Genomic DNA, 23,863 nt, shown 5'->3' with positions numbered 1-23,863 from the left:
CTGCACTTCAGCTCTGCTCTCTTCCCCTTTGGGTCCGCAACAACCGTAACCTTACCGGGTCTGGCACGCTGATGGAGTTAGAAAGCTATTTCCCCATCAAAATAGTTACCAAAAACTGTGAATTGTGAAATGCAATATATTTTTTAAAAGTTCTCAAACATTGCAAAAAGAAAAAAACTAATTAACCAAAGAGCAATGTGACTTCTCATTTGCTAATAGAAGTAGTTATATAGAGTTGAGATCTGATCTTGCAAGGTGCAACCTTGAATGGGAATTAAAAGCAGTCAGACAGGGCAGAAACAGTCCTTTAATGAAGCATGTGTAACGAGCTCCCTGGAAGTAGCATCAGAGCGTCACTGCTGGGTTAATGCACGGGTAACAGGATTTTCAGAGCATAATATACAGTGATGCAAAAACCAATATATAATCAGTCAAGATATACAATTACAAGGCAACTTAAAGGTCCTCATTTAGCTAAACTTTCAAAACCAGAAAGATTTCTCTTTAATTAAAAAACAAAAAAAAACCAAAAAAACCCCACCACCCACAAACGTGAACTGCCAGCCCAGGTTGTATAAAGACTTTTTATCAAGTCTCCACGCTCTGCCTAGAGCATTTTAGAGTCTGATCAGTGTGAACTTAAAGCAAGACGAATAAATAGTCCAAACCAGAGCTACACATTGTGGTACCAGCTCAGTTAGTTAGCGTAAATGGCCTGCAGCAGCCTAGAATTAGCAAAATGCCAGCTGTCATAGGGTGAGAGAGTATATTAAAGCCTATAAATATTCAAAATCATTTTTTTCAGCACACATTTGTGATTCATAAAATGTGGAACTATAATGAATTTCAAATGCCACATAAGTGTTCAAATACAAGATTTTCTTTGTGCTTTCATAATGTTTTAACAATATATGGCTGGGTTGCATAAAGCTTGCGTTTAACTTAAGATGGTGTAATAATAACCCAGTCTTTTAACCAAGATTACTGAATTTAAAATGAAGAGTCTATTTTCAACTCTTTTTAAGTGAGAATTTATCTTCCTATAGTGCATGGGCAGGTTCTGCAGAAGTAAGCTGCAGTATCTTAGAACTGTTCTAGCAAGGGTAAAATAGTGTATAATTTTTTTTCTTTATGAACAAATTTCATGCAAAGAAAATAACATAAAAGCTTTTGAACAGGAACCACATTGGGGCGATAAACTTCACCTGACAAATGCCAAGGTGTAAGAAGTGCCAAAAAAAAAAAAAAAGCCCATTCCCCAGTATTTCAAATGTGGGAACACTCAGTAAGATGTTTTTATCCATCTCTCTCAAATGTATGAAACTTTTCTAGGAGACACAGCTGAGGTCTGCTAGAATGCAGCCTCTGCCCTGCAGCATCACTCTCACAGGCAGCCAGCGTAAGGCAAGAGCTCTTGATCTGAGCCTCGCCCAGCCTCTTCCCTGACTCCACCACATGTGATTCCACACGTTCCTATCCCCAAAATGCCAGTAATTTCCCTGCTTGAGGTAGGTTTGGGAAGATAAATCCAAATCCTCCCTTCCCCAAACTGCAGCATTTGAATAACCTTTTTGACTAAGCCAGGAAAGCATTTCAGGACCAACTGCTTTAAAGGTTTAGTCCTAAAAGATACTGAACAGATCCGTTCTCACTGTTTTCATGTGTTAGGTAGGTATTTTTATGCCATCTCTGACAGCGTAATCTCTAGCCACCACAGATTTCTTTTTAAAACACTTTTGTGAAGTAGGAACTATTAAGGTCAGGGAAATGGCGCTTCTGGAGATCAAGACTTAAGTTCAACCAGACCTAATGAAAGCATGAATGGATGTAATAATTTTGAAGTTCGTTTATGTTTTTCTGTGTTGATTTTGCTCTTCTTCTTTGTGGAGGTGCACCATACATCTTCCAAAACACGGTCCCAGGGACAGTACATGTTCTTGAAAAGGCGTATACACAAACAGCATTTAGGACATACAGAAATATATTGTTTTTATAGTGCACTTAGAGAAGCTCTTTGGAACGCTAACTATAAAATATTAACTATAGTTTAATTATGACCAAGTAGATCTTCTACTGATTGTGGTTATTTGACACAGTGTTGTGTAAATTATTCCTCTTTCAGGAATTTAATTTCACCGACTACTACAGTTGCAGCTGAACACACCGTGGATGGGCAACGATGCGCAGTAATTGGAAAAATAGGGAAATGTGACCTAAACTTCAAAACCAGAAACACTCTTCAAAAGAGGCTGGCAGAAACTTAATTATGTATTAAGCATCGAGCAGCATTAAATCCTAGCATACAATGGAAGAATCGACGCACAGAAGTACACAAACCAGGTAAGCTAAGCACCTGAAAAACGTGGCAGAAGGGCAAGGTGTGAGATGGGCTGCCACGTTTAGACTTAAACTCGATGTGAACAGAGATGTTAGTGAAACAAAACCAAATGATTACTTACAATTTTTTTCCTCCCACATGTACATATTTAATGAACATATTATCTTCACTCTTCATTTTTTACCAAAACAGAACAATAGTGCTTAAAACAGCAATTTTTCTGAAATCTGGCTTGGTTATCGAACATAAGTGTTTCGGTATTTTTTTCCTCAGCACTTCATCATCTCCTATAGACTGCATAATGTTAACCAAAAGGCCTATGGAGATAAATGCAGCGAGTCTGCCTTCACTGATAGAAACACTTATAAAAAATACTAGTGAGAAGAAAATTCCAAGAGCACTTTAATATATGGAATGAGTGGCATAGATATATGGGGCTTCTTTTAAAGAGACAGCCTTTATTTATAGTACTTTGTTTTGTAGATCTTATAAAGTAAACATTACAATACTTTTTTCACAAATATATTAAAATTGTTTAGATTTAAAAGGCAATTCCACTGGCTGATGAATATTTTTAAAGAAAAAAAATCTAACAGAAATGGGCAGCTCAACTAAAACTAGATTTTAAACATTCTGTTTTGTCATTCCGTCTCCTTATAGCTCAAAAAAAGACATTTTTCACCCAGACTTCCTTTCCAGCAATAAGGCAACTCCAGGAGATTTGGATGAGCTCCTCAGAGATTACAGATACTGTAACTGGCTGCTCCTCATGCTTTATAACACCCAAAGGTGCAACTATCCAATAATCACAATCACACTTGTGCATTAAAATATAAAACTTAAATTACAGATTTTAAAAATATTACTAATAGACTTCCCTATCATAAAATGTTTTACATTTACAGTACTTGAACTATTTCAGTTCTGGGTTGATGAGGTTTAAGCAATTTACCACTGCAAGAGTTAGACTCCGGAGCTCACAAACAGCAAAACCCAACCAGGGGCAGCAATAGTCGGTAGAGTCATAGTGCAAATCAAAATAAGGAGTGCAGAATTGCACTAGTTGTTTACATTTCTAAAATATAAATGAACAAGACAAGATTCTTATATTGTACATGCAATAAGTTATAGCAAGTATATGACAATGGGGCTGGGGCATTCTACAATTTTAGCTGGTGTACCAGAGTTGAAGCCTGTGAAAGATAGGACTCAGTAAACAAAACAATTCAAAGCTCTGTTGTCACAGCACTTGAAGCTTTCATGCTTTGTATTTCTGTTTCCCTGTCTCGCTGATCACACAGATATGCTGAAACAAAATAAAATAAAAAGCTCCGGTTAGACATTACTTTTCTATGAACAAGAGACTGTTATTTTAAATACTTACTCAATAACGCACTTTTGAAAAAAAAATTAAAGCATGCTTATACATTTCAGTACTAAATGTAATAATCTTGTGATATTGTTCATGCAAAGTAATTTAAGTCTTTTGCTGGTCAAAAATCTGAACATTGCCTTCTTTCTCCTCCCTGTTAATTATCTCACCCAATGTCTGCCACAGGCTTTGAGAGACCCAGATGAAGAAATTAATGACTTGGAATAAAAAGTGGACCCCTCTTGAACTTACAAGGTCTCTCTCCTCTAACCCACATGTAACTAAGCAAATGCACTTATTTGTTGTGGACACCTGGTAAGATGAGAAACTTTACACAAATTGTCACATTATTTCAAAGATAGTTCATAGGAAATGTGTAGCCTCCACTCTTTATGAAGCTGAAAACACAATAAATATTGGTTTCTTAATAGCACCAAAATGCTGTCCTGGTGCTCTAGGGTTTGCTCTCATCGTTGCATCACTAGCAAAACAGATTTGCACATGAGGCATGATTTACACTGAGGAAGGAGTGTGGTGTGAAGAGACTTCTCTTCCTTCCTCCTCCCTAGTTTTAAATGGACAAAAATATTACTTACGTTCAAATCTCTAAAGTATTCATTGTAATCTAGGGCGTATCCCACAACAAATTTGTCTGGCACTTCAAATCCAACAACTGAAAAAGACCATAAGTCACCAGTACGTTAGAAAAAACTTCCTAAAATTCATTAAACCTTTTTAGAGAGATAATCTGGAATTTTATAAAGAAGCAAGTATCCTACTTCATTTTTTTTGTTCCACCCAAGTATTCTAAGATTAATATTCAAGCTATTTAAAATGTTAATTTACTTCCTTGATTTCATTCATCAACTAAAACAAAATTAAATAGATTTATTCACTGGCTCCCAAGCAGCAGCATGGTGCTTGCGTGCAGTCTGCAAGAAATGAATGGAAACATTTAATCTGCAGACAGGCTATTCTCATCAGAACGTGAAATTCTTTTAAAATTTTCTGCAAATTTTGTAAATATATAAAAGAGTCGGTATTTCCCAGCACTTTCTTTGAAATGCCTGTGCGCAAGCAGTGGAACTGGTGTGCGTAGCACAAGTTACCCTTGCGATATCATTCAAAAGGCAGCACTTTGGGGAGGGAGGCCTACACCTCGGGTACCCTTACAGCGCTCTCTACCCAAGGGCGTAACGGGAAGGCATGGTTCAGCCCTCAGTTCCTTCACAACTACAAATACGCAAGTCCAGCAGGACCCTCTGCGAAGAGCTAAGAGAGTGAGAATGGAATAGTGCAAACATCGGGAAGAACCACCATTACTGCAGGGAACCGATCCCTCGTGGCTGAGTAACCATCCAAATGGACTCTGCTCTTGTGGCTCACGGACTGGAGATGTAAGAACGTGCTATGGTTGCAGGACAGCTCTGCTAAGGCACATCTTGGATGCTGCTCCCTTGATACAGAGGACAGCAAAGCGCGAAGGGCCCTCTGCTCTTTATGGAGTCACTTGCAGGTTTCAGAAACAGATATATATTCTTTTTTTTCAGAGAAGCTACCTAAAAAGAACACACTAGCCAGCCCACAGATCGTCTAAATGGGTATGACCCTAGCAGGACAGTTTGGGGATGGTCAGGCAATATCAGTCTAACCCGTCCACAAACACTATAAAACAACCTAGGGAAATTTCCAAATGCTTTGTTGACTCAAGCGAAAATTAAAGACTCCCGACCACATAAAAGCTGGGATGTTTTTCTCTTCTTGGCTACAATGAGGCTCAGGAAAGAAAAGACACAGATAAATCATGTAATTCTAAATCATATAATTCAAATGAAAGGCTGTATCCTCTCTTGGAAAAATTAAGGTGATGTTTAGAGGCTACTTTGCCATTCTGGGTTAGGGGATAAAAGAGAGGCCCAGCCATAAACGCCTCATTGTCTCTCACTTTTGGAGATCATGTGTTCTGTCCTGAGCAGGTTATTGCTGTGGGCAGACGGCAAAACAACCCATCTGCTTGGAGGGGCTCCAAAGGCAGACCCATTAATCCAGCTAAGCCTATAATGAGATCTCAAGAAAGAGGGACATCCTTAACTGAGGAGAGCGCCTGAAGTAAGCTTTTAAGGCATCTAGAAATTTGAGTTTAAGAATATTGTACAGCCTCAGGAAAGAGGAGGAAGAGGATGTGATTCTGCTGCTAAATTCCCTCGACTTCCTCACGGAAAGTACATAGTCCAGGTTAACAGGAATTCAGGTCTCTGGGACAGGGACAAATCACTCAGCTCTTGCAGAGCCAAGAGCAGCTGTCACTCTGGTAGAACCGCCTGCTCTGGATGCTGCCCCTTTCCTTAAAGTCTTGGGATGGATAGGAGAAGACAGGAAGGGAGTAATTCAGATACTTAAAAATAACTGTTTTAGTGCCATTTTAGACACCCTTTCGCTATAAAACCTGTTTCAGACTTGCTACCTATTCTGTCCATCTTAGTTAGATACCTGGGGGCATCCAAGTGACATTAGGCAGCTAATGTTTAGGCACCTGAATCACTCCCCAAAGTGTCAAAGGTGAATTCAGCAAATTCTGCTTATCAAAAGCATTTGACTACATGCAGGTTGGGAGAACTTCCACCAGAAAAGGGATCAACCTGGACCAAAATATCAAAGTTTCCTTTTCATATAGTAAAATATATTACCAAAAAGTAAGCTAAAAGAAGAACAAACCCATATTAACTCTGTCAAAATATATTCCAAATATTTAAATCCCCTAAATAAGAGCAAAATCAATCAAGAATCATTAGTGAAAACTTATTTGGAACATTCCTGGACTTTGATCAAACAGTACACAATGCACTGACATACTTTTAAAAATTAATGATGGTTGTCAAAAAGTCACTTACAGTCTGGTCGATATCCCACACTTCGAGGAGTTCTTTTTACCAACAAACTGTCAAATAAAACCAATGTAAAACTGAAACATGGAAAAGCAGCAGGTCAAAGATTTAAGACTTTTAATGACAGGCTGAATTTGGCCTTCAGTGAGACTGAACATGTACAATTGAAAGCATAATTATGCACATCTTAAACATACTATTTTATTTGCAGATGTAGCTGGTCATAATGACAGAATCAAGACTTAAAATCATGAACAGTTTATAGCCTAAGAATAACTAACGGGTCTGTGAGAAAGAGGCTAAGAGATACTGCTCTGGATGGACTTTCATTGTGAAAAGTGACTTAATGAGGTTCTGTGTGTGTTTAGAAACGTCAGGTACAATCACTTGGGTTTACAGGTGACAACTTGGGACCTGGCCAGGCCAACAAAGCTCTTTTGAAAAGCATGAGCACTATGAAACAAAAGTTCAGCTGGTTAAAGTATCCTCAATTGCACTTGTGCAACGTGTCCTCAACTGTTTTTCACTGGCAGCACTAATTACCCCCATAAATAAAATGTAATCGGTTTTGAGGATAAAGTGATACAAGCATTACACCAGCTCCACTTTTCCAGAAGTAATAGTTGGAGAAGTAGAAAACATGGAGATGTACAGTTGGGGGTGCTGTAGTAAGGAGAAATGCCTTGCCAGTTTAATTTGACTCACTCATTCAACTGAGCATTTCTACCTTTTGTAAGAAGTTCCCACATGCCTGACATTTGCCTTTGAGACAGGGAGACTTTGGGAGGAAAAGGGAAGGTGGTTGATGGCTAAATGTAAAGACAGCCTGAGCTGATCCATATTCTCGATAGCCATTTGTTTAAGGGAAGAGGTCTCTATTGCTTAATCAGAGCATGTTCTGTCAGTCTCTGAAATTTAAGGTACTTCCATTTGTGGTTTCCCCCATAAGCTACTACGATTACCCTGTCTTCTTAGGGGGGCAGGGAGGAGAATCTGGTACTGTCAATGCAGATGCTCTCCTGAGAACAGAGTCCCTTAGTCTAGAAAATATTCCTGAGTTCAGAGCCAGCCATGAGCAGCTGTGCATAAGCACAGACCTCCTTCGCTGATGGACTGCCACGCAAGGTGGGGGGCATTTGTCAGGTTCACAGTTTCAGTTTTAGCCATTCAGAAACTTCTATCAGAAAGACTTAATTTTTGAGTATCGTTGTAGGCTTTAATATAACAAACCACAAATCATGTTAGCATTAATTGGCATCACCTTGCTACAACTCTATCACTTGTCAGAGAGAAAGAAAATGAGAAAAAAAAAAAAAAGCAAGGCAAGTGAAGTAACTAAGAACACCTTTATACTTAAGACTGTCTACAATGATCATGTTTACTTTGCTCAGGTCTTTGACAGACCCAAGTTACTGCAACAGGTTTAAAAAATAGGAAACCGGACTTTGCTCATATTATATTCTACTCAGGAGGTACACTGCAATGATAGGGCACTTTTCAATGACAAACATTTAAAATTTGGCACATTTATCAGGCCAGGGAGAAATACTAAACAATTTCACCTTCAACAGGTCACCACCAGATTATCAGCAAGAAGAGCTGTTCTAGTACCTCTAACGACTGTTTTGGTATTGTTATGGCAACACAACTGATTAGATATTTTGCCCCACTCTGGTTTATCTCTAATCCCCAGCAATCATGCTTTTATTGTAAAATACACAACCACAGCACAGCAGCGTGAAAGACGCAATTTAAAAAGAAGTAGGAGGCATGTTGATATTGGTTGATAATATAAAATTATCCTCTACGTTTCTTATTAGTTGTAAGTTATTTAATTAAAAAATGTTTTGAAACTATTTGATTAAAAGATGCAACTAAGCAGAAAAGCCTGGAGGACCATATGGCTGGTGACTCTCATAGTGTGACCTCTAAAGCTCAGCTACACTATGCGCACTATGCAAACAGTAATGTTAGAGTACAGATTAGCTTAATTCTACGATTAAATCCTGCAAGGCAGACCAAGAAAGATCTCCATTGCATAGGTACACAACCGCAGTATACAGAAGTGACAAATAAAAATAAAAACATTCAGATAGGTACTACAAATACATAAAAGACAACCACTGATATTTTTCTTATCCCAGTTGCTAGGAAGAAAGTCTATATTTATGAACTAATTTGGGGAAATGTGAAAAAGCCTCAACCAACTTGAAGTTGTTTGGTTTTTTTTTAAGCCCAAAATATTTAAATTCTTCTCTATACTTCTAAACCTAAGTTGGACTTCAGTGGTAAATTTAAATTTATAGCTGAGAAGGAACTTCATATTACCATGCTCAGAAAAAAAAAAAAAAAAGAAAGAAAGAGAGAGAGAGAAACCCCACAAACCTTACCATAATATGATATTCCAACAGATGTACCAGACATGCACAAACTATCCCTTTCTGAACATGCAAATCCTTCCAGCAATAGAATTGGAAAGAAGAGAATATTGTTTCTGCCAGCCTAAATGAACACATATTTTCATAACAAGCAAAAGTGCTTTTGGAGTTTAAACAAAATACTAAACTCAACAGATCATGTCATATATGACTCCTACAGAAATGTTCCCTCCCACTTCTGTTGCATGGAAATGTATTCTATGCTACTTTTTCACACTGTGTGTCATTCTTAAGGTGAAATACTCATAATTAAAAGGTTACCTGGCTACTTTCACCATCTTTGGATTGTACTGCTTAAGTAGAGACAGCAACGTTTTCATTGTTTTACCAGTATCAATTATATCCTGAAAATAAAAATCTCACGTAAGAAAGGACATTAAACCTGTCAGAGTAGCATTCTCAGGTTCTTACCAAATAAATCTTTCAACCATAATAGCATGGGAATACGCTAAAATACTGTTCATAATCAAATATAAGTGAGATATAAAAGACCATATTATGCTGATGTGTCTATGCCCAGCAAAGTGATCAAACATTTTAACAACAGTTTAACTGCTGTGGGTAACAACTGTTTTGAAAACAGCTACTGAACTATGGCCTTCTCAGCTCCTTGTGGAGATTTTATGGCTTGTGCTCGTGGCAGCTATCAGACAAAAAAAGTTTAATTGTAATATTATATGAAGAACGTTAGTCTTGCAGTTGAGTCCAGTTACACAGACAGATGTATATGACAGAAAGAAAAGGAAAGTAAGAAAAGGGAAAATATTTAGAATAATCCATTAATACAATTAAAGAAAAAGCAATGGAATTTACATTACGGATCCAAGAAGTAGCCAAAGAAACTACACTGGCAATAGCTTGGTGCAATTCTAAAGTCTATGTTCAAACATAGTAAAATGAAGCTTGACACACCATTTTAATCTCACCCACTGCACATAGAACAAGGAAAAAATAATATATGGGTTAAGACTAAAGCATCAGAATTACTGAGTCTCCTCATTTGAACTCAAATCAAGGCCTGAAATCAAGGCCTTCAATATGTGAAGTGATGAAGTGGATAACACCGAAACAGTAATGCCCTTGCTTCAGGTTATCTTCCCATGACTCTCAATTAAAATAAAATAAAATAATTCAACAAAACACCTGTCAGCTATATCATCTTTAATACTTAATGCTTCCAGTCATGGCTATAAACTCAAGCAATAGTTGCATTAAATTTGGTTTACATAAATTTGGTTTACATAAAACCAAAATAAAACCTATTATTGATCTTGGCATTGTTTGATTCTCTGTTTATTGTGGTGGATCTCCATTCGTCAGAGATTTTTTGCACATCAAAGGGATGCCGTATGGAAAATTCCAGCACTCTGGTGCACAGGATATTAAAGCTACAGTAAACATGCATTTTTATTGTTTGACAGTTAAAATGGTGATTTGTAAAAGGGTTCTTATTAGACAATGTATAAGACATGTCACTGAATAGATGATTCACTGAACAGATGAGAAACCAACCTATTTAGCTGTCTGGGACTTTAAAGACATACATTCATCTGAAATGGAGCAGATACATAATTAAATGCATCTGTCTATCTAAAGCAAAATACACCTCAAAGGACGCCACTGCTCACACAGATGACTGCTGTACACATACTACTTTGGTAGGAGTTTTAGAACCGAATGTGTTTCCTGGGGAATAAGATAACCTTCTCAAATTAGAACAGACATGCATAAAAACACACTTGATGACAAAGAGGCATTACTCCCTTTTGCTTGTGGAATCAGCTGCCACAGTTTTCTCAGATTAAGACGAAAATTATTTCCATTATTTGAAGCCTTAGGACATTATTAAATTGCAAGCCCATTTTTCCTGTCTCCTGCCTCTGCTTCTCTATCCTGAGATCAGCGATCTTACTCAAGAACACCCTTTGAAAAAGTAATACTTACTGAACATAAGCAACACTGTCCATCAAGAAAGAGGTATTAAAGCACAAATTAAGCAACAATATCTAATAGAAAATCAAACTGAGGTGCACTGTACTTGATAACATCCAAAGAACCATAACAAGCTAGAGGAACAGGAACTTAGCAATAGCATAATGCTAATTATGAATTAGCATTCTCTATGTAAACAAATTATATGTAGGGACATTGGGCTTAGCTCTGTTTTTCACATATTTAAAGATGTTTCTATTAGGAAGCTCTTTCTACCCCTGCAGTTAAATTTCCCAGCCTGCTGTTATAAATCCAGAACTTAATATGCTTAATTTCACTTTGTTCAAACTACTTAAAAAAAAACAAAAAAACAAAAACCAACATATTAGAATTGACATAATCACAGAAAACTGAAAGCAAATGCAAACAGCAAACCATTTTAAATGGATGTTTTCCCTTGTTACATTTGGTACAGTTGGATGCAATTTGAGAATTCAATTTTGGGTTTTACATGCCCCTAAAAGTAAGGGCACAGATCATTTCAAATTCAGAGACCACTTCCAACACTCAGACCTGGAATCAGATTTCAAGGCTTTCAGAAAGTGGAGATTTTCTGGTTTAAGAACAACGTCTATTTGAACTCTTTCACCAGTCACACATTAAAACCACAAAGTGAAACATAATACTTACTTCTACAATCAAAACATTCTGGTGGGAAGAAAAAAAGATAAGAAAAATCCATTAGTGTTTAGAGAATATGCCATTTCTTAGACATGTTATTTTCTGTAACTTATTACTTAATTAAATTTCCAATGTAGTTAAACATTTGCACCATCATTTACATATGTTCACACATGTAACAGCATATTCTATTTAGTTAACATTTCTGATGCTCTAATAACAATTAGTTGGCAATGACATTCTCCTCAGTATCTCAGGCTGACTACAAATTGTTCTTTAAACTATTCAGACTTGGAAAATTATAGATCCATGCAAAAACAGATCACAACAGAGTCTACACAATTCATATGCTTAGAATGCAGAGCCTGTTATTGCAGAGTGTCACACTACAAAGACATGTACAGTTCTGCCAAAACTACATCTTATATATTGAAATGTGATATATATGCTTTAAAGATTGCTTATGTGTAATTAGGGGGAAAGTAATGTGTTCTGACAGAACAGGAGGCACTCATGTTCTAATCGTAGATGTCTAGCTCAACGCTTGCTGTGCATTCAATGGAGAAAAGCAGATTCCCAATTTATATTCTCTTCGCTGCCTTGTAACAGGAACCTCAGTTCCTAACTAAGGTCTGCAAGTTACCTGTCTAGGCAGAATGAATTCCCTTCACTACTTTAGTGGAGCACCAATACAAATAAATAAAGCCACTCTTTCACAGGTAAAATTTGTAGACAACAACCCACACAAGTTTACTCTTTTGAGGCACTGCAGAAAAAACAGTCTCCTAAAACTTGCTGATATTAAAGGCAGTGAATAGTTATTTTGTAAGTTCAAACTAAACTGATGGCTCTGATGGTGCTTATCCAGTCTCCTGGTATAAAGTGGGCACTTCCAAGTTAGACTTTTGCTATCAGGCAAATATTTAAAAGAAAATTCTTCAGTTTTCATTTTTTAAACCCTATATAATCTCCACATAGTAAAAGAGCAGCCTTAAAAGCATACAGGTATTTGTGTTCTTTAGGGGGGTTTTGGTTATTATTATTAGGGTTTTTTTTTTAAAACATATGAAGAGCCATACCTTTCCAGTCAAGGTTGAGAGGTCATCCCCACCAATGACTTTTATATCTCCAGTTGACTGATCATTCTAATAAGAAAGAAGAGGGGGAGCATTAGCATTACCAGAATTAAAATAACTTTTCTTTCATTGACGATCAAAACTGCAAAGTACGTAATCAGTGAACATCAGGGAGAAAGAACTTCATGCCTTCAGAAACACAGCACCAATGAGTATCTCTCCACTAACTAAGAACTTACAAGTAATCAAGTTCAAAGATGTTATTTTGCATGAAAGACTGGCAAGAGATCTGCATAAACACAGACACCATCTCTCATCTGTGACCACTGCAGATACATATATATATATATATATATATATATATATATATATATAAAGATATTATGACCTGCTACACATTCACTAGAGACAAGGAAGTAAGAAAAGAAACACTTCAGTTTCCAAGCTGCATGCTACTATACAGCAGGCAACTTACATTTTAAACTTTAATGCTTTATAAAGCCTTACTCTTTGAATAAAAATAGGCAATCACAACAGTAACAAAAATAGCCAGCAGACAAGGCATCCATTAATAATCAGAAATAAAAGTTAAAAAATGGCCAGAAAAGTTAAGGTTTGCCTACTTTACAACAAATATTAATAATGATCACACTAGTTATTACAGTAACTAAACTGCAACCCAGGTACACAATCCTATCCCTACAACATGGCGTTTTGCTCCAGGAAAACGAAACTTTGATACAAACGTCAATGAGCTGTTATATAAGAAAATTTAAAAAACTGCTGGGAGTGCCTCATAGCTAAATCTGTACAGTTGATTTAAAAGCATTCAAGTGATTTTAAACCTCGAAGGGGTCTCATAGTTCATATTAGATGCATTATATTCATTATTATACTACTTAGAGATGAGATGTCACAATCCTACAGTTGAATCCTTTTAGGCAAAGGTTAATATCACATATAAAAACTTATTCTCCTACCACACATCTTCCTTTTAGAAACCCCGCATTATTTACCTTGCTGCTGCACCTTAAAGCCCAAGTGCCGTCTTGCCTAATTCTGCAGACACATAGCTAAGCAGCAGTTCCTTCCCAAACCCAGAAATGGCAGCTACGAGAGAGGGGGGACCACGAGGGACTGGAGAGACAGGCACATGCAACTTCCTGTTTTTACAGCCGAAAGAAGACACATGCACGCTATATGAACTGTAGGCAAGAACTAAAAACGTTATCACAAAAAAGGGAAAACAAATGATTTAGAGACACACACTGAGTACACAACAAGGTGTACTGGGATGATATTAAAGAGAAAATATATTGAAATCCTTTGGAGAGTGATGTCAACATTCTGGGATGTTCTCCATAAAGAAGCAGTGACAGCTCTAGGTATATAAAAGCAAATGAGAAGACTAACGGATATTTACCATTTAAGATTTCTATGACACAACAACAAATTTATTATTATATCTTTTCAGTTTTACCCTGTGTATTTTAAAGAAAACAGTAGTTTTAGTTATACCACTGCAAAGCTTCACTGAAATGCTATGTTCCGTTAGAACATTCACTGTTAACTGCACAAACAGCAACTAAACTGAACGGTGACAACACCACTTTGCTGAAACAATCCAAAAAAAGGATGTCCAAAATGACTTGTCGCTGCTTGACCCAGCAGACATGCAGGCTGCTACTGAATACGTGAGATATTGGTTAGATTAACCACAAAAATGTGATTCAGTTAAGCACTGCATTCATAATGCTAAGGTGCATTTCCTGTGTTCACCCTATCTTAAAATTATCTTAAATGACAGCTTCTTCTTTAAACTTATCCTCGTTTATATTACAGGATTCTCTTTTATCTATTTCTACACTAACATGGATTTCATTCTCCTCCATGAAAGGATGTAAAAAGCCTCATTCTTTACAAAAGAATGATGGAGAAAGATGTTACAGATATTTGTTGCTTTAAACTTACGTGCATAGATGGCAGGCCTGCACTCAGTACATGCATAAGATCAGCTTGCTAACGATGTTTGGCTACAGAGCAAAACACTATGCTCAAACATGAACACCACAAAATTGTAGATTACTGTAAACCTTTGGCTTATGCATATTAAAGTACGATGATCAGCAGAGAAGAACAATCTAACCTACAAAAGCTTTCCTTCTCCTTCCCACCACCAACCATACAAATTACTAAACTTTTTAATGCAAAGCATAGATCTTCACTGGCCTGCATTCCTACATAGGTACTACATTCCTGAAAAATTAGAGGATAAAAAACAGTTAAAGAATTTCCAACACTGGCCGTAACCAGATTCCACTGGAAAGAACTTTGTTTAATAATTAAGCAATGTTTTAATTATCTTAAAAATAATTATTTCTGATTTCGGTACTGGTAAGACCTTAATGCTTCACGTTTTAATATGTAAGAGATTTGTTGTTTAGATCTCTTTTTCATGGCCTCCCTGTTGTCATTGCTGAAAAACAATAATGCTTTACAAGATGGTAACCCCTGGCAAGTGGCTCAGAAATCACCTTTTAAAAAGACATTTTAAATTCCTTACAGTACTTGCTGTAAGACATGGCTATCACCAGATCTTTCAGAATACTGTATTGACCAGCCCAGCCAGATTTTACCTCCGAGCAGCAGAACTCCACCAAAAAGCCCTGTTTCCCTGAACGACAGTGCAACACACCCGTCGTCTCTTGGCTGCCCTTCCTGACCACACAAGCAACTTTTGCTCATTTCCAAATTTAAATGCAGCAGACTGGCGATATACAATTCTTCCAGCACGTACAAAATAAATTGTCTGTCAAGAATACAGAGCTCTGGCTTTGTTCACAATTGCTATCTTTCTAGTTCTTAACAGAAGATCATTAAAATTCATGTGTATGGACTCCAGAAGTGAGAGGTATAAGCGAAGTTTACTTACAGCTTGATCATCTTAGTTATCTTGGAGGATCATTTTGGGGGGGACTCACAGTATGAACGTTGCATTCCAACACACAAAGCCCACACACTTGTAAATATTAAATTATAATTTGAAATAAGAATAGAACATCGATTTCAGAATCATTGCAAAAGTTCAGCTGCTTTGTTTATGTGACCATGGTATTTTTAACCTCTTTTTACCCAGTCTCTAAAGGCAGGCAACATGATCTACTACTTGTATTCAAAGACAATGACAAGAGAGCTAGCTCTACTTTCAACACTCATTATGTTTTGTGAGTTTTCCCATCATTAAAATGTGGATTCCTTCATTTAAAAGAACACTGAGAATCTCAGCTAAAAACTACAGAGAAGGACTTAGAGTGCCAACACCATTACTAATGGAAAAGCTAGTCAATCAGTTACACACATGTTCATGCTAGAACAATCTTATCCAGTCCATCATGTTACATAATCTAACGAACAGAAGTTTGGATATTAATAACCACCAAAGAGTCAACAGAAATGAAATGCTCGTAAATATTGTACTAGTGGAGGCATCAGGTAACAGGAGCTCCTCACTCATCTAGAACAAGAAAACATTCTTTCATGTAATTGCCTGACAAAACCAAAAAACCCTGAAGCCAACACCTCAAGAAAAACATTCTGCTTACACAGCTTACTGTCTGAATTCCTCCGCATTTCTCTCCACTTACTCCTTATTACTACAAAAGTGTCAGGAAAATAGGCCTTTAATTTCCATAAAACTTACTTTGCTGCTTACCCCGCTGATAATACCAGGGTACCATAGTTCTGGGGTGTAATAAACACGAAAAGCAGCAGCAAAGAAATAAATGCAAGAATGCCCACAAAAAGATGAATACAGAAAACATACTACGTAAGGCAGCCTTGCTTTTTAACAAAGTAATTTTTCCAAGATTTTCCAAGTGTTTTTTCCAAGTTCATTGGAAAGTGGAAAGAGTAATGGTGGAGAGAAAGTGTAGTTTTTATGTCATTATTTAAATAAGTCAAATAAGTTAATTGAAAATGTTCCTGCAAGAAAGCAGAAGATAAGAAGTTTCCTAACCAAAAGAGGTGGGAGTCACCATTTCCTATTCTTTAACATATTATTCTGTGAGAGAGACATTCAGGTTTCTATTTGTGGTTTTTACAGGCAGAATATACGTGCATGTGGTGGCTTAGTGGTTAAATGGACTAGCAGAAGGAGCCAGAATCCTTCGGGGTGGAGCGGAGGAAAACATGCCAAGCAGCTCTTGCCCATTATTTTCAAGCAGGGTACACGTGCACAGAGTGCCTTACGAGATGCAACAAAAGGGTGGCACGTCCCTTTCTGCCCAACCTTGCCTTCCCTTTAGAAGTGTAGCTAAACCGGCTGCTGCCCCATGTTCAGGAAATGCAAACATGTTTTCCTGGTAACCCCTAAATGGCCAGCTGGGATGTACCTTGGGGGATCAGGACCGCTCTCTGTACAAACAGACTAGAGCAAATCCTACCCAGTTTTGAGCCATGCTTTAAAGTGAAATTTTAACACATCACTCTGCAGCAATACCTGAATTTATAAAGTCCCTCTACAGTCAAAACTAACTCTTGCAAATAACTTTATCTCTGTTTCTGTGGTTTAATGAAATGAATGATGAAGCTGAACTTCCAATTTAGTAATCTCCATTTTTTTTCCACTGGACTAGGTACTCCTCCACAACTGAGACAAATAGTTTAAATTGCTAATTGGAATACAAAGTTGCTGAGACACAGAGCTAACAGCATAACCTTGTGAAACAATTAAAGTGAATATAAAGAAATAAGAGAAATATAAAGTGAAACCAAAAAAATGTATTCCCACACTACAAATAGTTTTATGGAATAAATCCAAAATACCTGCAGATACTACTCTGAAAACACACGACTAGGCTTTTGCTAAGTCAGGAAGCATATAGTACTTACATACATCTACTTATTCTTCTGGCTTGCCCAGCATAGCTTCATGCTTCCTTTTATAAAAGTTACACATTACCTCATGTTACTGAATGCCCCATTTCCCTGTAAAGTTAAATCCTTCTGTTTAGAATGAAAATGAATTATTTTCCAAAAATGTAAAGCCTACATCTACATCAACCTACATCTAGTGTCTAGAAGTCAGCACTGTATTCAGTGGCCACTGATCATAAATCTAGTTTTACTGGTTTAGTATTTCTTCAAGGCCAAAAACATCTGTCATATTATTCATTATTTGGTTGAGCCAAACAAAAGATAAGGTCGGGAACTCAGGTATAACTGTTTTTGCAGTTTTCAAGTCTTCCGATCCAATAAATGATGTCTAAGCCATATAAAATCTCCTAGGAAAAATTTGCAGGAGAACCCTCTGTATTATTCTAGAACAACAGTTTTAGACTTTGGGTAGTGGCCAGCAAGGAAATTGCTAAATAAGTAAAGGACATGGAAAGGATTTCTTTGCTCTAGAAAAGGGTTTTACTGGACTGAGGAGGAGAACAAGCTTTGAAAGAAAACAGACAGAGAAACAACAAATTAACTTGTGACTACTTTTTCATTATCCCTCCCCCATCCTCTTAATTCCCTTAATTATTCGTATATTATTAGCACATTTAGGCAGTAACAATATTAGGCCATCTCTTTCAATAACTTTAAGTTAGTAAATTTTATATAAAAATTGCACAGCATTGCAGATATACTTACACAGTAACTCTTCAACCTGATGAAGTCTACGGTCATGGGGATTGATTTGTCACTGTTTCTGTTCAATGCTTTGATGTAGTCTAATAAATCAGCAAAAAACTTATAGCCACCCTTGAGTACGCAGAGAGCTACAATGTGGTGTCCTCCCATGCCCTTCATAATTTCTCGTGCCAGTCTTTCCGTCCTAAACAAAAACAAGAAAAAGTCAGCTGTCATAACATATTAATTTGCTTACTAGAGCAGCCGTATTTTGTATTGTGAACAATAGCAGTAAACATAGGCACCAAGCTCAGAAACACATCTTCCTCTGAAATATTTGCCTACCACTTCAGCTCATTTTACTCGTTATTGGTCAACAAACTTTTGCTTTTCAAGGTTAATCTAACAGTAACACTGCCAAACTCCCTTGTTTTCATACGTCACATTCAGCCAAAGCAAATCTGAACGCCCTGAAGCTGTTTTACTGTTAGATATGGGACACTAAAGGTGTTTTTCTCCCTCCAAAAGATAGGTTCAGTTTCCAGGCACAGTGCAATGTAAACTAATACAACAAAAAAGATAGTAGCCCTTAACTAACTGAGAAGAAGCAAGACAATTCTCAAATTTTAAACTAGACCTCTATGTTTTTGACAAGCTAGAATGCAAGAAACTCGTCCTAACTCCAAAATATGACACCTGCAAAGCAAAGCAAAGCAAGAAAACACAGTGCTGTTTTTCTGCAACCATTGTTTCTAAATTTATCTTGCAATTTATTTTAGAAAGCATGGTATGTATTTACTGTGTATCAGCCAACAACAGGTTTCTCACAGCAAACAATTATAAACTTTACATCATATTACTTAACTGTACTCTGTCCATTTTTTTCTATACATAGACAAAGGTTTTACAATACTTATAAAAAACATTCCTATAAACAGTTTTTTATTCTAATCAACTAGCACCATGCAAACTCTAGATGCATTCCCATTTACAAGATCTCCTGGAAGATCTACTCAGAACCACTTTTTAATTGTCCTGTGTCTCCAATAACTCCTCTACAGAATTTGTTTTTATCCTGTTAAGAGGAATTAGGTAACTATCAAACAAAGTAAAACAAAAAATGCCTTATAGGCTTTTGTACTCATTTCTGATGGCATGAGATGAAACTTTGAGAGCACATAACAGATTTCAGTGACCCAAGTAGTGACAGACTGGTATTTGCAAAGACTAATGTGTTTCCTAGAAAGTAGGAGAATGTTGGATATTACTTGTCTGCTATACTAACATGAAAAAGTGTAAGATGATGTGCTTAATAATTTACTTTCATTGCTGTCCTAAGGAAATTCAAGACATTATAATTATTTTCAGACTAAACTAACTCAATAAATAATGTGCTCTAATTAGATTTAAAGATGGAAAAACATCAAAGAAACACTGTAAAGAAAGTCATATATTGCTACGTACCACAAATGCTCTCGAGAATTATGAAAAATTTCCAAACAATAGTGTGACAGCAAATGTACAAACTCTTAGAAGCCATACAATAAAGAGTTAATTAACACTTGCACGTCTGAGTCTCTAATTAAAATTAATCTATTTTGACAGTCACCAGGCAGCAAAATTGTCACTGGAAGATCATTTTTTCCAGTGTCATGGAATCAGCTGGAGCAGTGTACTGTCTGAAGTCAAACAAACCTGTCCATGATGAGCCCATGAGGAATATAGACTTTTTCCAAATCATCTGCATAATGTTTAGGTATGCAGAACAAGTCCAGGTCGTAACCTTGTTCATCATCGCCAATCTGCAAAGGAAATAAGGTGAGATTTCCACAAAGTCTTATAGCAAGTATGCGGGGAGAAAAGCTCTGCAAGTCCTTCACCCTGTTCAATAAACTATCAAATCCATTACACCCATCTGGATCACCTTACCTTCCCTCTATATAAAAGCATCAGTCACACTGAACACAGTGTTTATACTAACAAAATCTTATGTTTCACAAGAGTTGTTTCAAATACTACATGGGCTGTTGTATGGGCAGGAAATTATTTGAGGTCCTAACAATGTTCTCCCCCACTGGAGAGCAAGAAATTGAACTACCACATCTCGATGAATCTCTTTATTTCATGAAAAATCAAGGAGCTTTTTAACACCTTTGATTTCAGTAAGTGTAATGCAAAACCTGCCTTTGCAGCTAAGCAATCAGACCTTTTAACATGGACATCTTCCAAATCTCCACAACACCAAATCACAACAAAACACAGGTGCCAGTTTTCAACACAAGACAAGACAGCTATATCAGCATGACGAGTTATGTTCCTATGAAACAAGTCTTCTCTGACCACGATCTGGAAAGCATGGAAGTTCAAAATCTTTCAGAATCAGAAATTAAAGCCCTACTTCAGCAACCTGTTCCGCATGGGCAAATTCCCTGTATGAAACAGCTTGCAATATTAGCAAGTGCATATTAATTAGGACAAGGGATCAGCATATGTATATAATTATAGCAAATACTGGTGAGGTTCAGCATATATTGTCATGACAGCATCAAGAATAGGTTTCCCTGAACCTTAACCTAGTTGCAACTAGAAAATTGCAATGAATTTTTTCATTATTTCATTTTTTGGTTATGTAGCTGAACACTTGCATGTATTAAGAGAAGTTAAGAACTGCAGAGGGAAAACTGAAGCTTATTAACGACAACCCACCAGGGCAGGCATTTTAAGGACCCATTTTGGCTACCACTGCCCTTGCAGAACACAGTCTCATTTCAGGGCCCCAGGAAGCACTTACCTGGCCTGCAACCAGCCAACTGTTTAGGTGGGGGTTTTTTGCTGTGTAACCTGCAATGAGCATTTCACATGGAAGCTAGAAATACCCTTCCATCCGAAACAGATGCCGCGGGACCTGCCGCGCACCCAGTCCCTGAGCTGGGTCCCTGCAATCCAGGGCAAGCTACGATTTCACGTAATAAGGCAGGTCCCTTTGCAAAGGTATGGAACTTTCCTATGGTTTAGCCCCGCAATTATATCAAAGGTATCTAATAAACCTTGCTCGCTGCGTTTGGCAAGGAACGGGCCTTTCCTACAGATTTTGCACATAGATTTTTTATTTTTTTATTTTTGGAAAGAGAACTGCACGCATTTACAGTCGCAACCGTACGGTCAGCACATCTCTAAAGCAGAAGGCACCAACACGTATTTCAAACTACTGCAGCCGCTCACGAACCCCAGGCGCTGGCTTAAAAAATAATAATAATAAAAATGAACATGCAACATCCTCAGGAGAGTGCATTTATGAGGAAAAATATATATATATCCCCAGAATGTTCTTCCTCCAAAAATACATCCTAAGCTATTTACGCAGCATTCCCGAGTTTTACGATACAAAGCAGATTCTTCCTTGCACGCTCGGAGCAGCGAGGGGAATAGGAAGTTATATCACGTTGGTTTAATTCCTGATGGGAAGTTATTCCACGGCAATTTCTGAAGGAGCAGCCCCGGCTCTCCTAGTCGTGTTTTTGCTCTAAATCCTCTCGAGAAATGACCGCTAATTGGGGAAAACACCGCTCCACGCTACCCTCGGGGGTGGGGGGGGGGAGCCAACAACTTCCCTCGGCACGCTGAGGCAGCCCGCGGGAAAAAATTAAAAATAAATTAAAAATAAACAAGAGGGAAGAAGCGCTGAGGCGGGGACGGGGGGGGGGGGGGGGGGGCCGCCGGCACCGGCACCCGCCGGCCCGCGGCTGAGGGCGGCGGCAGCGCGGCGGAGGCCGGGCCCCCCTCAAGGTGACACGGGCAGGGCGCCGAGGGGCCCCCGCGCTGCCGCCCGCACCGCCGAGCGCAGGCGCTGGCGGGGCGGGGTGAGGGGCCCCCCCCGCCCGCACCCGCCGGCCGAGAGCGGGGCAGGGACCCCCCGACACGCCGGGGCCCCCCCGACACGCCGGGGCCCAGCGCGCTCCCCCGGCGCGGCGGCGGGAGCCCGCGGCCGGGGCCGCCCGCCGCACTCACCACGATGCAGGGGCTGGCGGTCGCCATGGAGCGGCGCGGCGCGGCCCGCCGGCTGCGGCGGCGAGGAGCAGCGGCGGCGGCGGCGGCGGCGGGGGGGAGCAGGGAGGCGCCGCGCCCCGCAGCGGCCCCGGCGCCGCCTCCGCGCCCTCCGCGCTCCCCGCCCTCAACATGGCCGCGCCGCCGCCCTCCCTCCTGCCCGCCCCGGCAGCGCGCGGCCTGCTGGTGCCCGCCGCCGCCCGGCCCGGCCTCGGCCGCAGCCCGGGCAGCGCGGGGACGGGACGGGGACGGGACGGGGATGGGGACGGGGACGGGGACGGGCGGCCCCGCCGGCACACGCCTCCCCGGAGGGGCGAGGGCTGCCAGCGTGCTGAGGGGAGCCGCCCTCGGCCCCGGCAGGACAGGTCCCCCCTGGCCTAATGGGCCGTCCCCGTCCCGGCACCGGTCCCCTCTGCTCGCCGGGGCTGTCCCCATCCCGGCACGGGTCTCATCTCCTCGCCAGGGCCATCCCAGTCCTGGCACGGCCTCCCATCCTTGCCAGGGCCGTCCCCGTCCTGGCATGGGACCCCCATCCTCACTGGGGCCATCCCCATCCCATATCCCCTGTCCTTGCCAGGGCCATCCCCATCACGGCACAGGCCTCCCATCCTCGTCAGGACCATCCCCATCCTGGCACGTGTCCCTTCTCCTTGCTGGGGCTGTCCCCATCCCCATCCCATATCCCCTCTCCTCGCTGGGGCCGTCCCCATCGCGGCACAGGTCCCCTCTCCTCACTGGGGCTGTTCCCATCCCCGTCCCATATCCCCTGCCGGTGCCAGGGCTGTGCCTGTCCCAGCATGGGTGTGGGTGTCCCCTGGGCTGTCCCCCATCCCATGTGTGTGCCCTGAGTCTTCAGTGCCAATTGATGCCCCCCCCCCCCCAGTGTGTACGTGTCCCTGTCCCCAGCACACAGGTGCCATGTCCTCCCTGGGGATCTCCGTCCATCCCCCACACCCTCGGGGAATGTCACTCCTGTCCCCAGGGGGGAACAGAGTGCGCAGCTGCTTCCCTCCCGAAAGCAGGGACCAGAGATGCTCTTGCCACATCAGTTTTGGTTTTATCTCATCACACTAACAGCATTTTATCACTGGCTTTGATAAAATAAAATCAGAAAATCACAGGGGTTTCTCATCACACTGACGCAGACAGGCACTCGGGTGTCGGGACATGCACGGCTGTGATGGGGACGCACACCTTTCCTCCAGGAGCACCGTCGGCGATGGCAGCGGTGCCATGACATACTGCGGCATGTGTACACACAGCCACAGCACTGAGGGTGCACGTACCCTTCAACTGGAAGGTAACGTCCCACAGCTCCCCGCTGGCATTAGGGGTTGGTGACGGAGGGAGGCTTCGTGCACCCTCTCCATACACACAGGGATGGGGAAACCAGAGAGGCTGATGTTGGGTATGGACTCACGTGGCTGGTGGTGGAGCCAGCCGGGGCTCAGTGTCCCTCCAGCCATGGAAACCCTCAT

General features: G+C 40.0%; 1 protein-coding gene across 3 annotated transcripts; it reads right to left on the bottom strand.

Annotated features, from left to right (window-relative positions):
- Positions 1 to 2,723: 2,723 nt before the first annotated feature.
- On the bottom strand, positions 2,724 to 22,445 carry HPRT1 (hypoxanthine phosphoribosyltransferase 1). 3 transcript variants are annotated; one of them, XM_067304029.1, is made up of 9 exons: positions 22,350 to 22,445; positions 20,037 to 20,143; positions 18,363 to 18,546; positions 12,726 to 12,791; positions 11,656 to 11,673; positions 9,295 to 9,377; positions 6,602 to 6,648; positions 4,307 to 4,383; positions 2,724 to 3,644 (listed from the first exon to the last, which is right to left on the bottom strand). In XM_067304029.1, the coding sequence occupies exons 1-9, from the start codon at positions 22,374 to 22,376 to the stop codon at positions 3,597 to 3,599; spliced, it is 657 nt and encodes a 218-aa protein (XP_067160130.1). In that variant the 5' UTR covers positions 22,377 to 22,445; the 3' UTR covers positions 2,724 to 3,596. The 3 variants fall into 3 exon arrangements, with proteins under 3 accessions (XP_067160130.1, XP_067160132.1, XP_067160131.1); XM_067304031.1 differs by lacking the exon at positions 4,307 to 4,383; XM_067304030.1 differs by lacking the exon at positions 11,656 to 11,673.
- Positions 22,446 to 23,863: the final 1,418 nt, after the last annotated feature.

This window comes from Apteryx mantelli, chromosome 13, assembly GCF_036417845.1.
Source record: "Apteryx mantelli isolate bAptMan1 chromosome 13, bAptMan1.hap1, whole genome shotgun sequence".
NCBI lineage: Eukaryota > Metazoa > Chordata > Aves > Apterygiformes > Apterygidae > Apteryx > Apteryx mantelli.
The sequence above is the reverse complement of the archived record's forward strand: the minus strand, read 5'-3'. Positions and strand labels throughout refer to the sequence as shown.